This window comes from Electrona antarctica (assembly GCF_951216825.1).
Source record: "Electrona antarctica genome assembly, chromosome: 24".
Taxonomy (NCBI): Eukaryota; Metazoa; Chordata; class Actinopteri; order Myctophiformes; family Myctophidae; genus Electrona; species Electrona antarctica.
The window spans coordinates 6,100,628-6,122,691 of NC_136803.1; the positions used below are offsets into that span (position 1 = coordinate 6,100,628).

The following is a 22,064-nucleotide window of genomic DNA, read 5'->3' on the forward strand; positions in this document are numbered from 1 at the left end:
TAGAAAAGCCTGATTCAAAATAGATAAATACAGTCCAGATCGACGCACGCAACATACAAAATACATCAATGCAACAAAAACAACGAGAAGAAAATCAGACCCGTCTGAACTGAGTGGTGCTGTACTACTGTACTGTACTATACTGTACTGTCCTTCTCCCTGGCCTCTCTCTCTCTGTGTGTGTGTGTGTGTGTGTGTGACGTAATGGCTGCTAAAAACTCAGCTTCCCATCATGCACCTGTGCAAAGTGTGAAGCTCAACAGCGCCACATTGTCACCTGTTGGTTCCCCCCAACAGACAGACAGACATAGGGACCCTAAACAGAGGGACACCCATTGCTTTGCATTGGAGTGGCTGCACCACTCAGAAACGATTACATTGATCACCATCATTCATTTTTGTCCAATCCACGCACAGGGTCTAAGACTGTTCTGCTCAGCCAGAATAGGGAATGTAATCTAATGATATTTAACCCATGTTGACCTGAGATCAGATTCTAAAAATGTCTTCTACATCCTGACAGTTTTCTGAAAAAGCTATGTTTCTATGTCAGTCGTTCTTCGATTTTTCAAAAATAGCAGACCTAAAAGCATGCTATGAGCTTGTAGATCTGCTATTTTTCAATAGCAAAAGCATAACATAATGCTAACACCAAAAGGGGTTCCCGCCCAAAACGGGTTAAATCCACGGGTCTCGACTCTGTCTATGAAAAACCCAGAGCAGGCATGTTTTTCATTCTATCCATCAAATCACATACCGGTACTCATTATGTTAATTTAAGCTAATTAACCTGAATGCAATTAACTCTCTGGTAAAGTCTCTTGGTGGCCATTTTGCTGACTGTACATCACTGTATACAACACAAAGAGTGACTGTACATCACTGTATACAACACACAGAGTGACTGTACATCACTGTATACGACACAAAGAGTGACTGTACATCACTGTATACAACACACAGAGTGACTGTACATCACTGTATACAACACAAAGAGTGACTGTACATCACTGTATACGACACAAAGAGTGACTGTACATCACTGTATACGACACAAAGAGTGACTGTACATCACTGTATACGACACAAAGAGTGACTGTACATCACTGTATACGACACAAAGAGTGACTGTACATCACTGTATACAACACAAAGAGTGACTGTACATCACTGTATACGACACAAAGAGTGACTGTACATCACTGTATACGACACAAAGAGTGACTGTACATCACTGTATACGACACAAAGAGTGACTGTACATCACTGTATACAACACAAAGAGAGACTGTACATCACTGTATACGACACAAAGAGTGACTGTACATCACTGTATACAACACAAAGAGTGACTGTACATCACTGTATACAACACAAAGAGTGACTGTACATCACTGTATACGACACAAAGAGTGACTGTACATCACTGTATACGACACAAAGAGTGACTGTACATCACTGTATACAACACAAAGAGAGACTGTACATCACTGTATACGACACAAAGAGTGACTGTACATCACTGTATACAACACAAAGAGAGACTGTACATCACTGTATACGACACAAAGAGTGACTGTACATCACTGTATACAACACAAAGACTGTACATCACTGTATACGACACAAAGAGAGACTGTACATCACTGTATACAACACAAAGAGTGTACAAACGTAACTACAGTAACTGGAGATGCAAGGGTTCCATTTCTACACTCCGGGGCCCGAATTACTAAGCTGTTTACACTACACGAATCGACAAAAAAATCGATTCGAATTAGAATCGCGATTCCGTTATGAACGATTCAAAATCGATTCCTAATTTCCAAAAAAAAAGATTTAGATTTCTTTTTCTGGTTACAGTTACAGGAGTTTTCACTACATGGTGTTTGTGATATGAAATGTAAGCGTACCCTAATCACAGTAAACATCATGTCTTCAGTCATTTTCAAGTTACTGTAGTCACTTCAGTTCAAGACTGGAGTAGATTGTGATGAAATCCTATGTATTGAATCGAGAATCATTTTGAATAGAAAATCGTTTTGAATCTGGAAAATAAATGCTTTTGAATTTGACAAAAATCGTTTTTGGATTGAGAATCGAGTTGAATCGATTTTGAATCGAATCGTTCGTGACCCCAAGAATCGGAATGGAATGGAATCGTGGGAGACCCAAAGATTCACAGCCCTAGTTTACACCCATTTTGGGTGTAAAGGAATTTTCCAAACGTCCCACGTTAGTAGTCCAAAGCTTGCTGTATGTCATTAGAAAGCCTTATTCTAGACAACTAACATGGGAGGTTTGGAAAATTCCTTTACACCCAAAAGATGGGTGTAAACAGCTTAGTGATCCGGGCCCTCAAGAGTTTAAGCCATTTTGGGTGGGAACCCCTTTTGGTGTTAGCATTATGTTATGCTTTAGCTATTGAAAAATATCAGATCTACAAGCTCGTAGCGCGCCACTCGCTTGTAGGTCTGCTATTTTTGAAAAATCGAAGAACCACTGACATAGAAACATAGCTTTTTCAGAAAACTGTCAGGATGTAGAAGACATTTATAGAATCTGATCTCAGGTCAAAATGGGTTAAAGGATGTGTGTGTGGGGTGTGGGGCCCAATAGGCTCTCGCCGGGCCATGGTTTCGGACAAGTGCAAAGGAAACGAGGGCCCACCTTGAAGACGAGCTCCCGCAGGCGGTCCGAGTGCTTGTTGTTGAGCAGCAGAGCGTAGCAGGAGTCTGCAGCACCGGGCTCGTAGAGCAGTAGGAAGAGCTGGTCTTTGGCTGGACTGCTCTGGAGGAGGCCGATCAACAGCTCCAGTAACCCACACAGCTGCAACACACACAGGGGACAGGGCATTAGGCTGGACTGCTCTGGAGGAGGCCGATCAGCAGCTCCAGTAACCCACACAGCTGCAACACACACAGGGGACCACATGTAATTCAGACAGGGCATTAGAAGAGCTGGTCTTTGGCTGGACTGCTCTGGAGGAGGCCGATCAACAGCTCCAGTAACCCACACAGCTGCAACACACACACACAAAATGGTAAATGGTGCATTTATATAGCACCTTTATCCAAGGCGCTTTACAGAGATTGTGCATTACATTCACCCATTCACACACACATTCATACACCGATGGCAGCGGAAACCATGCAAGGCACTAACTAGCACATCGGGAGCAATTAGGGGTTCAGTGTCTTGCTCAAGGACACTTCGACACTAAGTCTGGGGGAGCCCGGGTTTGAACTGGCAACCTTACGGTTACCATCCAGGCACTCTACCCCTGAGATACCGCCAGCCACACACACACACACACACACACACACACACACACACACACACACACACACACACACACACACACACACACACACACACACACACACACACACACACACACACACACACACACACACACACACACACACACACACACACACACACACACACACACACACACACACACACACACACACACACACACACACACACACACACACAGTACAATAGCTACAGTATGTTCCTAGTACTTCCTACATAACATACTCAACACAACATACAAACAAACACCACAGTATTCAAATTGCATTTAACCAGGTACAAAGGTGTATTGTATGCCAGCCTGTATTGGTTCTGCACTCTGCTAAGTTCACATGCGGCATGTATACTATACTATACTAGGGTAATAAATAACTTTAGGGTCTCTTCACAAGTTATCCATTACTGTGGTTCTCAACCTGTTTCCGGCCACGACCACCACAAAATAAACATATTTGAACTAGGGAGTACTAGGGATGTTAAAGACAAGTTAATCGTTAATTGATTAATCGCCGTTAAGAAATTCTTCACTTAAACTTAACAGTTAACAATTAACCCATTTTGGGCGGGAACCCCTCTTGGTGTTTATAGCATTATGTCATGCTTTAGCTATTGAAAAATAGCAGATCTACAAGCTCATAGCGCGCCACCGAGTGGCGCGCTACGTGCTTGTAGGTCTGCTATTTTTTTAAAGTCGTGAAAATGTGGTGGAAATCTTTGAATATATATTTCAGAGTGAACATTTTTAACTAAAATATTTGCTTCTGGGGGGGTCCCTGGAACTACATATTTTGAGATGGGGGTCCGTGGCCCAATAGAGATAATTCTGGGGGTCCTTGACATGAAAAAGGTTGAGCACAACTGACATAAAAACATGTTTTTTTCAGAAAAAAGTTAGGATTTAGAAGCCTTTTTTTTTTAATCGAACCCAAAATGGGTTAATTGAAAATTAAATTCTATCATTGGGCGTATTTCTGTGAATGTAATGCTGTCTGCGCACGCGCATGGCCGAGGAACGCACATGGGGACGGTAAAAAAAAAGTTCCCCCCACCCTAAAAAAAAACCCATGCAGTAATCCAGTCTCTATACTGCCTGCCTCCCCCTGGCCAGCCAGGGCGCCTGGTTGGAGGGGAACGTAACTGGTTGGAAGAATAACATGTCCCTTCCACGCTCTGCGTCCGACCAGGGAACCCCCCCCCTGTCAGGTGAAAGCGGCTTGGACTCTTCATGCATAGAAGGAAGCATGAGGTCAGTCCATTGCTCTCCTCAGGTTGGCAGAGTAGAGTGTAGCGCCCAGGATTACATTAGATAATTGAAAAAACTGCGTTGCAAAAATGTGGGATAAAATTAAAAGAAAAAAATCTGTTACCAGGACCACTTCACCACTTTTCAACTTCTCTTCCTATAATTGGTCCTAACTAATGTTCATGATAAAATACCACCAATTTTTCCTACTCAGTCTGTGTCTCATAGGAGGGCTGTGGGCAGTTCAGAAACCCGTCCACCAGTGACATCATCGATGGTGAATCCAAGCTAATAGAAACGGCAGGCATTCTTTTCCTGAAAAGTTGCAATGCAAAAGTTGAAGCCATCGTTCTCACGATAATACAAATCTAAATATATTTTAAAACAAATCTTGTTTAAAAAAAATCTACCTAATGATGATGTCACTGGTGGACGGGTGTCCGAACTGCCCAAAGCCCTCCTATGAGACACAGACTGAATAGGAAAAAATGGTGGTGTTTTATCATGAACATTAATGAGGACCAATTATATGAAGAGATGTTGAAAAGTGGTGAAGTGGTCCTTTAAGCTAAATAATTTGAGCTACTAGCAAAGCAACTGCTTTGCTCCAGGGGAAGTTCCAGGGGAAGGCACTATATTTTAAGTATCACAAATCATAATCAATTCCAGGCACTGGATAACATCAGAGAGTCACTCAGGACATGTCGACTTAATAGGACAGACGTCGCTGCTTTAACACTTCCTATTGATTATATTATTTTGGTGCTTAGAAGTACAATCAGTCAATATATAATATACATAATTGTCAATCCAATAACCACAAATAGACAGAATGCCTGTGAGATCTATGTCCTGAAGATGAATGAGAGGGGGGGGGGGGGGGGGGCAGAGCAGAGGTGAGAGGGGCAGATGGACAACAGAGGAACCAGCATGTCAGGATTATACTGACCATATGTCTGTACAGGATGAGGTCAGCATCCGCATAGTAAACGACACCAGAGTAAGGGGATATGGACAGTGACAGAGGAAAGGAAAAACAAGCCTGGACAGACCCAAAACAACCGGGAGAGAGAGAGAGAGAGAGAGAGAGGAAGGACGAGAAGGAGGGAGGGAAGGAGGGAGGGGGGGAGGGAGGGAGAGAGGGAGGGAGGGAGGGAGGGAGGGAGAGAGGGAGGGAGCTGTGCGCGGTGGGGAGGAATCGGAGCTTTGCAAAACAGCTGACTTGCTAACGCTCTCCTACTGAAGATAGTGAGTGGTTCCGATGGGAGCGGAGGAGGGTTCCGAGAATGATTAGAGAGACAGAAAACGCTTAGCGCTCAGTTTGAGCGCAGAGAATATACTGATGGATCGTTGCACTGGACAAAAAGATCGTTCAGCTCCAAGGAAAGCTGGTTAAGTTAAGTGAATTCCCATTTTAATTGCGTGCGCCTTCCTGTCCCGATCAAAGCTCACAGTGAGCTTGTAGAGCTTGGGGCGACTGTGGCTCAAGAGGTAGAGCAGGTCGTCCAATGATCCATGGGTCGGCGGTTCGAATCCCGGCTCCTCCTGTCTACATGTCGAAGTGTCCTTGGGCAAGACACTGAACCCCAAATTGCTCCCGATGTGCTGGTTGGTACCTTGCATGGCTTCCGCCGCATGGCTTCCGAGAGATTAGAAAAAAGGAGACAACCACTGGGGCTACAGACCACTGGGGAACCCCAGTATAATGGGGTTGAGTGGTTATAAGTGTCACTACAGTAATTCTCACAGAAGGGTTAGCTGTAGTGATCGCCAACAGGAAATGACGTGTCTGCATTTGACCCAGCAGGGTGCTGCTCCAAGTGAGCGGGGAGCAGGGGAGAGGGAGCGGGGAGGGGGAGCAGTTAGTTAAGTGTCTTCCTCATGGGGACATTTAACACTATTTTTGTCGGAGAACTCTCCAAAAATAATGGCGCGTGTAGAAAGGCCTCCAAAACGGACGCCCGCTGCCACTACGTATAGCTCTGCCCCCTCACCTGCTCCTCGTCTCCGATGGCGGCGATGTGTCCCAGGATGCTTTGCGTCTCCTCCTGGGACATCCCCTTGCTGATGTAGTACTTGAGGAGGCCGCAGAGCGAGGAGCGGATGGTGCGCACGTCGTCTTCGCTCAGTTCACTCTCTTTGTTAGTGTTCTTTCTAAAAATAAAAGAGAAGAAAACATACATAAGGAAGTGATATACAACTGGGTACAACTGATTTTACACACAGCCATGCAATATGCACACTATTAACAGTTTGACGGCCGCTAATTGTTTAATCCAGTGTTCCACCGCGTGTAAAACGCTATACCTGACATTTGTTTAATGCGTTTATTTCGCCGTTTTAAAATAATTAAAAAGAAACAGCGGATTTATCCAGGACCTGATGACGAGGCCGTCGCGTTATGATGACGAAAGCGGAAATCAAGTCATCATCTGGGCCGCTAGGGCTTCTGGGAAATTGAGCTCAATGTAAGTGGACGGGGGGTTTGTTTGGACTACAATGCCTCATGGAGGCGGACCCTGTAGCGCATTGTAATGGCTGCTGTTGCTCAAAACATGCCGACGGACCATTTTTCGCCGGATTTTCGTGGTTGAAAGCTGCACATACTTCAGCGTATGCTCTAAAGGCTCTCGGCAGCGTAGTATATTTGATTAAATAGCGAGTAACGCATCTTTTGGAGTCAAACTGTTAACAGCTCAAGGCAACACAACGAGTGCAGTGCAATGCATTCTGGTACATGGAGTCCCACCCGTAATAGAGGCGAATGGTGTCCAGCAGGAACTGAACTCCGTATCTTTTCCTGAACTGCTTCCTGTTGTCTTTGATGACGGTGGACATGTACTGGATGTGACCTGCATGACGCCACGGGAGAACACAGAACAGCACACAGTGATCACAACAATCACATGGAAACAAACAAGACTTACAGCAACTATAGGCCAGTAGGCTAACAAACACAACAGCCCAAGCATACACATTACACAGTTATATATATATATATCATGTATATTACGCTATAAAAAATGCAATTCATTATTACACACGCACATCTCTTTGCCCACTCTCCCAAACGCATCTACGACCATTCAACTCGACTAGAGATACACTTAACCCATTTTGACCTGAGATCAGATTCTATAAATGTCTTCTACATCCTGACAGTTTTCTGAAAAAGCTATGTTTCTATGTCAGTCGTTCTTCGATTTTTCAAAAATAGCAGACCTACAAGCTCGTAGCGCGCCACTCGGTGGCGCGCTATGAGCTTGTAGATCTGCTTTTTTTCAACAGCTAAAGCATAACATAATGCTAACACCAAAAGGGGTTCCCGCCCAAAATGGGTTTTAAGCAATATTACATCAGAGGGTGTGCTTTTTACTTCTGCGCTGCTTATGGAACTGGCCTATCGGCTCGTTCCTGCAGCAACGCAGGCGTGCATTAACGACGGTAAAGCACGACCCTCGAGTGTAATATTGCGATTATGCAACAGTTCCCTTAAAAATTAAAAATAAACACACGTCAACTCAAATAATTATAACTAAGATATTCGCTATGAAATAATATTTTTTTAATGACAGATGTAGCCACTAAAACAAAATGTCCCTAGAAAATGGTTAGCAACCCTCTCTGGGAGAGCAGCAAGACTCACACAGCTGATTGGTACGTTTTTATTAGGCGTTCCATCATGCTCGTTTGAAGCACGGCTAAGGCCTCATTCACACGTACCAAACACCAATCAAGCAATGTTTGGTCGTTTTTTTGTTTTTTTGGGCCACCACAATGCTTTTCCAATGGGAGTCACATGGTTTGATCAAACATTTGTGTTTGATCGCTGATTGCTGATTCCTCCCCCCTCATCAAACAAAAATGTTTGGTCAAACCATGTGACTCCCATTGAAAATGAATTGGAGCAGCAATCAAAAAGCAATCAGGCATCACACACGGACCGAACATTTGTTGTGTAGGTGTGAACTAGGCCTGAGAGGGCTATTTCAACCAATCACATCAAAATGACCTGTTGTATAACCCATTTTGGGCGGGAACCCCTTTTGGTGTTTTAACTAAGCATTATTTTATACTTTAGCTATTGAAAAAATGCGGTACAAATCTTTGAATATATATTCTTTCAGAGCGAACGTTTTTTTTATTTCGACGTCAGGTCTAACTGGGATAATATGTCTTGTGTGCATGCATCATATTGAATGAACATCATAGTGAGCTAAACCCGCGGCGCACAGCGCTGCTCACCGATGCGCAGCGCGAAGTCCCCCTGGTTCCAGATGTTGAAGTTGAACAGCAGGTGGGTGTAGAGCTGCTGGAGGAGCGCTTGGTTCTTCTCGTGGGTCACCTGCTCCACCAGGAGCTGCACCGACACCAGCACACTCACGTCCACCAGGCCCGCTGGGAGCTGCAGCGCGCGCGCGCGCACACACACACACACACACACACACACACACACACACACACACACACACACACACACACACACACACACACACACACACACACACACACACACACACACACACACACACACACACACACACACACACACACACACACACACACACACACACACACACACACACACACACACACACACACACAGTCAGTGGTGATGGGGAGTCTTACCTTCTGCAGCAGAGCTCCTATGGTGGTCACTGCGTGATGGGGAGTCTTACCTTCTGCAGCAGAGCTCCTATGGTGGCCACTGCCTGATGGGGAGTCTTACCTTCTGCAGCAGAGCTCCTATGGTGGCCACTGCCTGATGGGGAGTCTTACCTTCTGCAGCAGAGCTCCTATGGTGGCCACTGCCTGATGGGGAGTCTTACCTTCTGCAGCAGAGCTCCTATGGTGGCCACTGCCTGATGGGGAGTCTTACCTTCTGCAGCAGAGCTCCTATGGTGGCCACTGCCTGATGGGGAGTCTTACCTTCTGCAGCAGAGCTCCTATGGTGGCCACTGCGTGATGGGGAGTCTTACCTTCTGCAGCAGAGCTCCTATGGTGGCCACTGCCTGATGGGGAGTCTTACCTTCTGCAGCAGAGCTCCTATGGTGGCCACTGCCTGATAGGGAGTCTTACCTTCTGCAGCAGAGCTCCTATGGTGGCCACTGCCTGATGGGGAGTCTTACCTTCTGCAGCAGAGCTCCTATGGTGGCCACTGCCTGATGGGGAGTCTTACCTTCTGCAGCAGAGCTCCTATGGTGGCCACTGTGTGATGGGGAGTCTTACCTTCTGCAGCAGAGCTCCTATGGTGGTCACTGCCTGATGGGGAGTCTTACCTTCTGCAGCAGAGCTCCTATGGTGGCCACTGCCTGATGGGGAGTCTTACCTTCTGCAGCAGAGCTCCTATGGTGGTCACTGCCTGATGGGGAGTCTTACCTTCTGCAGCAGAGCTCCTATGGTGGCCACTGCGTGATGGGGAGTCTTACCTTCTGCAGCAGAGCTCCTATGGTGGTCACTGCCTGATGGGGAGTCTTACCTTCTGCAGCAGAGCTCCTATGGTGGCCACTGCCTGATGGGGAGTCTTACCTTCTGCAGCAGAGCTCCTATGGTGGCCACTGCGTGATGGGGAGTCTTACCTTCTGCAGCAGAGCTCCTATGGTGGTCACTGCCTGATGGGGAGTCTTACCTTCTGCAGCAGAGCTCCTATGGTGGCCACTGCCTGATGGGGAGTCTTACCTTCTGCAGCAGAGCTCCTATGGTGGCCACAGCGTGCGAGTGCAGGAGACTCTCCTGGTTGATGGGGTGTCTCTGCAGGAAGTGTTTGAGCACCAGCAGGAAGGTGGCCACAAGGTTCTTCTCCAGACGCGCCTCTGAGAAACAAGACAACGACACGGAAACAAGACAACGATACGGTTCACATCCTCTGAGAACGCACGGAAACAAGACAGCGATACGGTTCACATCCTCTGAGAACGCACGGAAACAAGACAGCGATACGGTTCACATCCTCTGAGAACACACGGAAACAAGACAACGATACGGTTCACATCCTCTGAGAACGCACGGAAACAAGACAACGATACGGTTCACATCCTCTGAGAACACACGGAAACAAGACAGCGATACGGTTCACATCCTCTGAGAACGCACGGAAACAAGACAACGATACGGTTCACATCCTCTGAGAACGCACGGAAACAAGACAACGATACGGTTCACATCCTCTGAGAACGCACGGAAACAAGACAACGATACGGTTCACATCCTCTGAGAACGCACGGAAACAAGACAACGATACGGTTCACATCCTCTGAGAACGCACGGAAACAAGACAACGATACGGTTCACATCATTATACTGTCCTCTGAGAACACACGGAAACAAGACAATATTACTGTCATTACTGTCGGGCAGAAACCTCAAATGTATGTCCTAGTTCGTTATACAATAGTGTCACACAAAAGTAGCAAAGATGGTTGATATACGAACATACAATGCGTCGGAAGCGTTGTTGTGCGATTGTAGATCGGCTATTTTTGCTTTCTTTTAAATTTTTGGAAGTGAAAGTGGATAAGTGTGTTTGTTTGATGATCGAGCCCTATGGAGCCCTATGGAGCCCTATGGAGCCCGATCTCACCCAGACACGGTGAAATAACACGGATTGGCAATTCCATACATACACTACTGGAAAACCCCAAAAATCTGTACATATTACACTGCTCCTGTCGAGACGGAGGCACGGCTTTCACCCCATTATTTCAGTTGGGGGGAAATGCGCTCCCACAACATTATTCACGATTCTGTGCCTATCGGGTTGCAACTCGGACAGGGCTGAGTCAGCTCAATCGAACTTCGTAAGGTTCGCCAATCCAGAATCCAATCTGTGTTATTTCACCGTGTTGGGGTGAGATGGGGTTGGATGATCACAGGTGTTTCCACTGTCACATTTTCAAACAATCATTTTCATACAATCTTTCCACGGGACATCCGCCGGCATGCTGCTAACAGATGCAGTACACACACACACACACACACACACACACACGCACACGCACACGCACACACACGCAGTTATGTAATACACACACCTGAAGCCCTATTGGATGGCAGGATGACCCAGTCTCCCTCGCCGCCGGGCGAGGTCACATCGGGGGTGATGAACTCTGACCCCAGTGCGGTGGGGTCAGAGCCGCCCTGCTGATCTGGGGTCAGCAGAGTCAGCTGCTCCAGGATGGGGACCAGCACCGGGGGACCCCCGACGCAGTTGATCACGTCCTGAGAGACACACAGGCACCAAGGAGAGGAACATTAATAGGCCTGACCTCAAAATTTAAAAAAAATCTTCTAAATCCTTCTAAATAAATATTTTCACGATTTTTCAAAAATAGCAGACCTACAAGCTCGTAGCGCGCCACTCGGTGGCGCGCTACGAGCTTGTAGATCTGCTATTTTTCAATAGCTAAAGCATAACATAATGCTAACACCAAAAGGGGTTCCCGCCCAGAATGGGTTAAGAACATGACACCTACATGATGTTTTCCTGTTGATCCGTTGATAAGAAATTAACGCATTTCCTGCCAGGTATTAATTCATTTATTTCGCCCCCGTCAATGCCTTCCATTCTGAGCGGATTTGCTTGAGGCAACAATTACCCCATGGGTCTGTGAACCGAGTGTGAAAGCCACCAACGTTAAATCTGATCGGATCACATATTTAAAGTCACCCCGGAACATAAACCTCGCAACGCGGACTAGCGACACGGCCGAAATCGGCCATAAACAAAGCTTGTTTTGATTAGAGTCGGAATCTGGGATTAGAATCCGAGATAAAAGCAACAGGAAAAGGTCATCGCCGTCTGCATCGCGCTAGCATTGCAGATCTAGCGGGATTTAGCATATAGGACCGGGACCAACCTTAAACCTGAGATCAGATTCTAAAAATGTCTGTTTGAAAATTACAGTTTTCTGGAAAAGCTATGTTTATGTCAGTCGTTCTTCGATTTTTCAAAAATAGCAGACCTACAAGCTCGTAGCGCGCCACTCGGTGGCGCGCTATGAGCTTGTAGATCTGCTATTTTTCAATAGCTAAAGCATAACATAATGCTAACACCAAAAGGGGTTCCCGCCCAAAATGGGTTAATAAAACAATTGTGTGAAGAAATTCTTCTATATTATTCAATTAACGCACATGAGCAAGTCCTAAATATCATTCAAATAACGAATATCAAATAAATATTGGCTCTGCTTCAATATATTTCCAATTAATTGCCCAGCCCTAGTTGATCATGTCACACAGAATGCAACAAAATTAGGACAGGGACCTTTTTGCAACGACATATGAATTATATGAAAGCTCACGTACCGGTAACTTAAAGGAGAATTCCATACTAAAAGGCTTTCTTACCTTTCTTTGTAGTTGTTCCGTCCCCACCAAAGAGGTCCAGGTGTTATTTTGTGCAAAAGCTCCTTATTGGCTATTTCCCCTTACCATAAGCCCTAAATGAATTGCATTGAAAATTGAATGGGGCTATGGGGTGTTGTGCTAATTCGCTTATTTCCATCGCTCAAAATAATATTTTTTTTGTATACATCCTCTCTTCATAATGTAAATAATGTCCCAAGCGGCACACTTTACTACTTATTTCGATGGAAATAAGCGAATTAGCACAACACCCCATAGCACCATTCAATTCCCATTCAATTCAATGCAATTCATTTAGGGCTTATGGTAGGGGAAATAGCCAATAAGGAGTTTTTGCACAAAAAAACACCTGGACCTCTTTGGTGGGGACGTAACGACTACAAAGAAAGGTAAGAAAGGTAAAAAAAGCCTTCTAGCATGGAATTCTCCTTTAATTCCATGTGAATTTAACGGTACTTGCATGTTAGCAAAAGTAATGTCTTGGTGAACATCTGAGCAGCAAACTTGTCCAATCTGTCCTTATGCGTGTCTAACTGCACATACAGAGACCAGAGAGACAAAATATGTTAACCAAAAATACAAAACAGATGTCTAGATTTGGTTCAATGACTAAAAGTATAGCAATTTGGATTGGATTCTTCCAGCACTGGACCGCAGCATCGTACCCTCTGACGACAGTGACCTTTAACAGTGCATGTTTACAACAACGCACGGGTCTTCTGGTGAAGAAATAAGACAACAGGATGGCTCAGAGGGTCACAGGTTCAATCCCCGTGACCCCACACACGTCCACTTAGCCAAAGCATCCTTCAGCAACACAAGCAATCTCTTCATACACGAAGGACATTATCATGTCACATGCATGTCCTTTCACTATAGAGGGAACGTGCATGTCCTTTCACTATAGAGGGAACGTGCATGTCCTTTCACTATAGAGGGAACGTGCATGTCCTTTCACTATAGAGGGAACGTGCATGTCCTTTCACTATAGAGGGAACGTGCATGTCCTTTCACTATAGAGGGAACGTGCATGTCCTTTCACTATAGAGGGAACGTGCATGTCCTTTCACTATAGAGGGAACGTGCATGTCCTTTCACTATAGAGGGAACGTGCATGTCCTTTCACTATAGAGGGAACGTGCATGTCCTTTCACTATAGAGGGAACGTGCATGTCCTTTCACTATAGAGGGAACGTGCATGTCCTTTCACTATAGAGGGAACGTGCATGTCCTTTCACTATAGAGGGAACGTGCATGTCCTTTCACTATAGAGGGAACGTGCATGTCCTTTCACTATAGAGGGAACGTGCATGTCCTTTCACTATAGAGGGAACGTGCATGTCCTTTCACTATAGAGGGAACGTGCATGTCCTTTCACTATAGAGGGAACGTGCATGTCCTTTCACTATAGAGGGAACGTGCATGTCCTTTCACTATAGAGGGAACGTGCATGTCCTTTCACTATAGAGGGAACGTGCATGTCCTTTCACTATAGAGGGAACGTGCATGTCCTTTCACTATAGAGGGAACGTGCATGTCCTTTCACTATAGAGGGAACGTGCATGTCCTTTCACTATAGAGGGAACGTGCATGTCCTTTCACTATAGAGGGAACGTGCATGTCCTTTCACTATAGAGGGAACGTGCATGTCCTTTCACTATAGAGGGAACGTGCATGTCCTTTCACTATAGAGGGAACGTGCATGTCCTTTCACTATAGAGGGAACGTGCATGTCCTTTCACTATAGAGGGAACGTGCATGTCCTTTCACTATAGAGGGAACGTGCATGTCCTTTCACTATAGAGGGAACGTGCATGTCCTTTCACTATAGAGGGAACGTGCATGTCCTTTCACTATAGAGGGAACGTGCATGTCCTTTCACTATAGAGGGAACGTGCATGCATCAAGTCAGAGGCAAATCGAGTGGGAGCGTCGTTTTACATTGTTTAACCCATTTAGGCCTGTCGTCGAAAAAAAACGTTCGCTCTGAAAGAATATATATTCAATGATTTGTGCCGCATTTTTAAGATTTTTCAAAAATAGCAGACCTACAAGTTCATAGCGCGCCACTCGGTGGCGCGCTATGAGCTTGTAGATCTGCTATTTTTCAATAGCTAAAGCATAACATAATGCTAACACCAAAAAGGGTTCCCGCCCAAAATGGGTTAATGCAATCAGATGTATGTATGTATGACCAGAAGTAGTTTTTTGTCACTCAGTAGGCATTCCCGCATAACTTCCGGGTATGATGATAATGTCACGCGCATAACCCGTTATATTTTGGCCTGTCACAAATCCAAAATCTTTATTTTGAAACCGGAGGACGACTTCATATAAAAAAAATATGTAAAATGGTGCATTTATATAGCGCCTTTATCCAAGGCGCTTTACATGGTGCATTACATTCACCCATTCACACACACATTCATACACCGCTTGCGACGGAAGCCATGCAAGGTACCAACCAGCACATCGGGAGCAATTTGGGGTTCAGTGTCTTGCCCAAGGACACTTCGACATGTAGCCAGGAGGAGCCGGGATTCGAACCGCCGACCCATAGATCATTGGACGACCTGCTATACCTCTTGAGCCACAGTCGCCCACATATCCCCACATATCCTCACTAATGCTCATTATAATTTGGTACCATTTTTTGTCTACTCTGTCTGTGTCTCAGAGGAGGGCTGTGGACAGTTCCCTAACCCTAACCAGTGTCTACTCTGTCTGTGTCTCAGAGGAGGGCTGTGGACAGTTCCCTAACCCTAACCAGTGTCTACTCTGTCTGTGTCTCAGAGGAGGGCTGTGGACAGTTCCCTAACCCTAACCAGTGTCTACTCTGTCTGTGTCTCAGAGGAGGGCTGTGGACAGTCCCCTAACCCTAACCAGTGTCTACTCTGTCTGTGTCTCAGAGGAGGGCTGTGGACAGTTCCCTAACCCTAACCAGTGTCTACTCTGTCTGTGTCTCAGAGGAGGGCTGTGGACAGTTCCCTAACCCTAACCAGTGACATCATGGACAGGGAATCCAAGCTAATAGAAACTGCAGGCGTTTCTATTCCCGGAACGTTAGCATGCAATAATGTAAGCTATTGTTCTTGCGTTAAACAAATCAAAATAATACAAATGTAATATTGGTTTCTGAAGTGTCCACAGCCCTCCTATGAGACCCAGTCTGAGTAGAAAGAAATGGCACCATTTTATCATGAGCACTTTAGTGAGGACCAACTATATGAAGAATAGTTCATAAGACTGGACCCGTAGCTAAATGTGTTTTATTAAAATGTAAGTATGTAGCCTTGGGAACCAACAGTTCCCGAGCCATGTGGTCCATAGATCAGGAGCCTTTTCTCCCTAAATATTTCCTTAGCATGAGGTAGCTTTTAATGTACAAGTACTGCCCTCTGGTCATGACGCTAGTATGTCACAGGGCCCCTAATCCAAGCCCGATGCTGAGTGCCAAGCAGTTCAGACATTGGGTACCACTTTCTTTTTTAATAGTCTTTGGTATGACTCTGGGGATTATTGAACCCCCCGGCCTCCCAGTCTCAGGGCAGACACTCTAACCACAAGGCCACAGTGATTTGTTAGAAGGATTAACAGAGAATTCCACCCACCCATCCATTCCAAATTCCCAGGACGAAGTCCTTTGTCCTTTCTATTAGTAACGCCCGACGCCCAGGACGAAGTATTGTCCAAAAGACGAAGTTTATTGATATGAGAACGGATCGCATGGCTCCATAGCCCAGGAGCGCCTGTTGGGCAATCCTCGGTGTTGCGCAAGAGTGAGACGTCATCGAAAAACCCCCTCCCCTGTTTAGCTGATGAAAACAAAAATCTTAAAACGTTCAAAACTCGCGATCTAAATCATCCCGTCTAATTATGAAAAAAGATCCTGTGTTAGACGGCGCTCCGCGGTCCAGTCGCTAGTCGCGATAGATTTATTCTTACCTCCCGTTGTTGTCGATCGACTCTAGAGTGGTGTGGCTATTGTTAGCTGCTACACACACATTCACAACAACAACCGGTCCGTCCGGAAAAGGGGTCCGTGTTTATAAATCGAATGGGCGCTATAATGTAATGGATTAAATAACCCCGGGCAATTAAAGTGGTAGGGGACAATAGTAAGGTGACCCTACTGTAGGTTAAGTCATTATTTGATATTGTGTATCTGCATCATATTTCAATGATCTCAGCGCCGCCCGGTACAATATACTACTTGTATGAATGAGGCTGTGGTTCCACATGGGGTATTTACAATGTTGGATCTTCTTTGTGTTTATGAAAGAAAATAGATAGACAATGTAAATGTTACTAACTAGAACTACATTAATTAATAGATCGTTATTTTGGGGAATATTTTCCCCCAAGTTTTGACATGGAAAGAAAATAGCATAGATCTCGCGATGGAGGGTGTCAGTGAGCAGCTTGTATGATGGAGGGTGTCAGTGAGCAGCTTGTAGATCATCTTTTTGTTTTTCTCGATATTCGTCGTAGGGCTTAGGCAGTTAATTAATTGAACACATTTGTGTTTACTTCATGGGTGTACCGGCAGTTGTGTGTGTGTGTGTGTGTGTGACCTCGTGTTCTGACCTCCCTGACTGCAGGTGGGCGAAGCAGCCACGCTGAGACACACGAGAGACTCACAAACACGAGGGTATGTGTGTGTGTGTGTGTGTGTGTGCGTGTGCGTGTGCATGTGCGTGTGCGTGTGCGTGTGCGTGTGTGTGTGTGTGTGTGTTCCATACCTTGACGTCCCAGTTGACCACTTTGTTCCCAGTCAGCCGTCCGTGCAGCAGGTTGGGAGACAGGTCCAGACAGATGGGGTTCCGGCAGGCCTGGTGATGTCCAACCAGAGAGGCAGCGTTTAGTCAGAGGAGGAGAGGTAAACCTACTACAGGCCTGGTAATGTCCAGCCAGAGAGGCAGCGTTTAGTCAGAGGAGGAGAGGTAAACCTACTACAGGCCTGGTAATGTCCAACCAGAGAGGCAGCGTTTAGTCAGAGGAGGAGAGGTAAACCTACTACAGGCCTGGTAATGTCCAGCCAGAGAGGCAGCGTTTAGTCAGAGGAGAGGTAAACCTACTACAGGCCTGGTAATGTCCAGCCAGAGAGGCAGCGTTTAGTCAGAGGAGGAGAGGTAAACATACTACAGGCCTGGTAATGTCCAGCCAGAGAGGCAGCGTTTAGTCAGAGGAGGAGAGGTAAACCTACTACTACAGGCCTGGTAATGTCCAGCCAGAGAGGCAGCGTTTAGTCAGAGGAGGAGAGGTAAACCTACTACTACAGGCCTGGTAATGTCCAGCCAGAGAGGCAGCGTTTAGTCAGAGGAGGAGAGGTAAACCTACTACAGGCCTGGTGATGTCCAACCAGAGAGGCAGCGTTTAGTCAGAGGAGAGGTAAACATACTACAGGCCTGGTAATGTCCAACCAGAGAGGCAGCGTTTAGTCAGAGGAGGAGAGGTAAACCTACTACTACAGGCCTGGTAATGTCCAGCCAGAGAGGCAGCGTTTAGTCAGAGGAGGAGAGGTAAACCTACTACAGGCCTGGTAATGTCTAGCCAGAGAGGCAGCGTTTAGTCAGAGGAGGAGAGGTAAACATACTACAGGCCTGGTAATGTCCAACCAGAGAGGCAGCGTTTAGTCAGAGGAGGAGAGGTAAACCTACTACAGGCCTGGTAATGTCCAACCAGAGAGGCAGCGTTTAGTCAGACAGAGGAGAGGTAAACCTACTACAGGCCTGGTAATGTCCAACCAGAGAGGCAGCGTTTAGTCAGAGGAGGAGAGGTAAACCTACTACTTCAGGCCTGGTGATGTCCAACCAGAGAGGCAGCGTTTAGTCAGACAGAGGAGAGGTAAACCTACTACAGGCCTGGTAATGTCCAGCCAGAGAGGCAGCGTTTAGTCAGAGGAGGAGAGGTAAACCTACTACAGGCCTGGTAATGTCCAGCCAGAGAGGCAGCGTTTAGTCAGAGGAGGAGAGGTAAACATACTACAGGCCTGGTAATGTCCAGCCAGAGAGGCAGCGTTTAGTCAGAGGAGGAGAGGTAAACCTACTACTACAGGCCTGGTAATGTCCAGCCAGAGAGGCAGCGTTTAGTCAGAGGAGGAGAGGTAAACATACTACAGGCCTGGTAATGTCCAGCCAGAGAGGCAGCGTTTAGTCAGAGGAGGAGAGGTAAACCTACTACAGGCCTGGTAATGTCCAGCCAGAGAGGCAGCGTTTAGTCAGAGGAGGAGAGGTAAACCTACTACTACAGGCCTGGTGATGTCCAACCAGAGAGGCAGCGTTTAGTCAGACAGAGGAGAGGTAAACCTACTACAGGCCTGGTAATGTCCAACCAGAGAGGCAGCGTTTAGTCAGAGGAGGAGAGGTAAACCTACTACAGGCCTGGTAATGTCCAACCAGAGAGGCAGCGTTTAGTCAGAGGAGGAGAGGTAAACCTACTACTACAGGCCTGGTAATGTCCAACCAGAGAGGCAGCGTTTAGTCAGAGGAGGAGAGGTAAACCTACTACTACAGGCCTGGTGATGTCCAACCAGAGAGGCAGCGTTTAGTCAGAGGAGGAGAGGTAAACCTACTACTACAGGCCTGGTAATGTCCAGCCAGAGAGGCAGCGTTTAGTCAGAGGAGGAGAGGTAAACATACTACAGGCCTGGTAATGTCCAGCCAGAGAGGCAGCGTTTAGTCAGAGGAGGAGAGGTAAACCTACTACAGGCCTGGTAATGTCCAGCCAGAGAGGCAGCGTTTAGTCAGAGGAGGAGAGGTAAACCTACTACTACAGGCCTGGTGATGTCCAACCAGAGAGGCAGCGTTTAGTCAGACAGAGGAGAGGTAAACCTACTACAGGCCTGGTAATGTCCAACCAGAGAGGCAGCGTTTAGTCAGAGGAGGAGAGGTAAACCTACTACAGGCCTGGTAATGTCCAACCAGAGAGGCAGCGTTTAGTCAGAGGAGGAGAGGTAAACCTACTACTACAGGCCTGGTAATGTCCAACCAGAGAGGCAGCGTTTAGTCAGAGGAGGAGAGGTAAACCTACTACTACAGGCCTGGTGATGTCCAACCAGAGAGGCAGCGTTTAGTCAGAGGAGGAGGTAAACATACTACAGGCCTGGTAATGTCCAACCAGAGAGGCAGCGTTTAGTCAGAGGAGGAGGTAAACCTACTACAGGCCTGGTGATGTCCAACCAGAGAGGCAGCGTTTAGTCAGAGGAGGAGGTAAACCTACTACAGGCCTGGTGATGTCCAGCCAGAGAGGCAGCGTTTAGTCAGAGGAGGAGAGGTAAACCTACTACAGGCCTGGTAATGTCCAGCCAGAGAGGCAGCGTTTAGTCAGAGGAGGAGAGGTAAACATACTACTTCCACTCAACCCACACCTCGGGCTGTCACAATTACACAATTTAATCTGACGATTAATTCATTGTCAATTCAAATAATTGCGATTGACGATTTAATTGCGTTTCTGTCGTTGAACGATTATTGGAACCTGATGAATACAAAAAAATATATATAATTCTGTTTGGCTTTTAGGCTTCGTAAACAAAAGCTGCACAGGGCAGATATGACTTATACTAGCGGATCTACAAGCTGAAAACGTGTCACATCGTGACGAGTTCGGCTATTATAGATCAGCTATTTCCAATATTTTTGAAAATGTCTTTCAACATGGAAATGACTATGATGATTATGTAAAACATAATTGCGTTCATCTCAAATAATTGCGATTAGGCGAACATGTATTATGACAGGCCTGCCCACGCCTACAGCTGGACAAGTACTGTCTGCTACCATCACTATTGCATAACACAAATGTTATGCAATAATTCTAAAAATAATGTCCTTGTCCGCGGCGCTTTTCCAATGCCGTTATAACTTAATAATACTGTTCCAAGGTCAGCTGACACCATAGGGGTCTAATTCAAGACCTAATTCAGTTACACATCAGAGCAGAAAAGCCAAGAGAGCTGGGATGAGCAGGGAAATGGGATGGATGACTCATGGGCCGCCGAGCGAGCGTGCGTGCGTGCGTGCGTGCGTGCGTGCGTGCGTGCGTGCGTGCGTGCGTGCGTGCGTGCGTGCGTGCGTGCCGGTCACCTTTGGTGAATAATGCAGCAGCAGTTTGGTTGAGAGGTCGCTAAGCTCCGCCTCCTGGAATGGAGAGATACAGTTTGGACCTGGGGAGAGAGAGAGAGAGAGAGAGAGAGAGAGAGAGAGGGAGAGAGAGGGAGAGAGAGGGAGAGAGAGAGAGAGAGAGAGACAGAGAGAGAGACAGAGAGAGAGAGAGAGAGAGAGAGAGAGAGAGAGAGAGAGATAGAGAGAGAGGAGGGTGATGGGGAGAGGGGGTGGGGGGGGACAGAGAGAGACCGAGAGAGAGAGAGAGACAGACGGCATGATTTGTAGAATCGGGTAAAATCAAAACGTTGTTTTGATATCTCAATAGTGAATGTTTCATTGGTTGGTTCTCACCTTGGCTGCAGATGGCCTTGACGTGCTGGGGCTGGAGGGGCTCGTGGAACACCATCACGCTGCCCAGCTGGCCCTGCAACGAGGTGGGGCTGCCCCACTCGCTGTCCTGCGTGCCCGCCGAGATCAGCTTGGTGAGCGACTCCGGCTTCCCGCCGCCCAGCAGCCCGCCCCAGGCGTGCGGCGACAGGATGCCCCCGAGGGAGGGGCGCCCGCCGGCGGGGGAGGACCCCGACGGTGAGAAGGGCGGGTCGGGGATCTGGGAGGGCGGCGGCGTGGTGGTGCGGTGGCCCGCCGAGCCGATGCAGCACGACGTGAAAGGCTGGGTGGAGGAGGAGAGAGCAGAGTGGACACCACAACGTTGTAACAGTCATTGTACTTGTAACAGAGCACATCTACATTGCAATATTGATACTTTTACTTAGCACATTCCCTCCCATAGGCTGCACTCTACGGGAGGTGCCAGAATAATGCACGCAAACTCTGCAAACTGCAGAAAAGGAGAGAGCTAACCTGGAAGCAGTAGCCCTCCATTTCCCTAATGCCACTAAAGATCACGTGCGTGCAAAACAGTTTTGGGATGTTCGATGACGGCACACCATGGAGCCCTATGGGGGCTAGCCACGGATGCTAAAAACAGTGAATTTTTGGGGTAACAGCGCGGCCAACACGGTGGGCAG

At 46.8% G+C, this 22,064-nt stretch overlaps 1 protein-coding gene across 1 annotated transcript in view; it reads right to left on the reverse strand.

The window, feature by feature from the left end:
• Window positions 1-22,064, reverse strand: part of nbeal1 (neurobeachin-like 1) — a 122,130-nt gene that overhangs the window by 40,887 nt on the left and 59,179 nt on the right. Inside the window, exons 17-25 of the mRNA XM_079495069.1 lie at window positions 21,388-21,706; window positions 21,016-21,095; window positions 17,671-17,760; window positions 11,596-11,782; window positions 10,244-10,377; window positions 8,810-8,969; window positions 7,314-7,416; window positions 6,559-6,718; window positions 2,671-2,829 (exon numbers count right to left, since the gene is read on the reverse strand). Of these exons, the coding sequence (XP_079351195.1) occupies window positions 2,671-2,829; window positions 6,559-6,718; window positions 7,314-7,416; window positions 8,810-8,969; window positions 10,244-10,377; window positions 11,596-11,782; window positions 17,671-17,760; window positions 21,016-21,095; window positions 21,388-21,706 (1,392 nt within the window). The remainder of the gene's footprint in view (window positions 1-2,670; window positions 2,830-6,558; window positions 6,719-7,313; window positions 7,417-8,809; window positions 8,970-10,243; window positions 10,378-11,595; window positions 11,783-17,670; window positions 17,761-21,015; window positions 21,096-21,387; window positions 21,707-22,064) is intronic.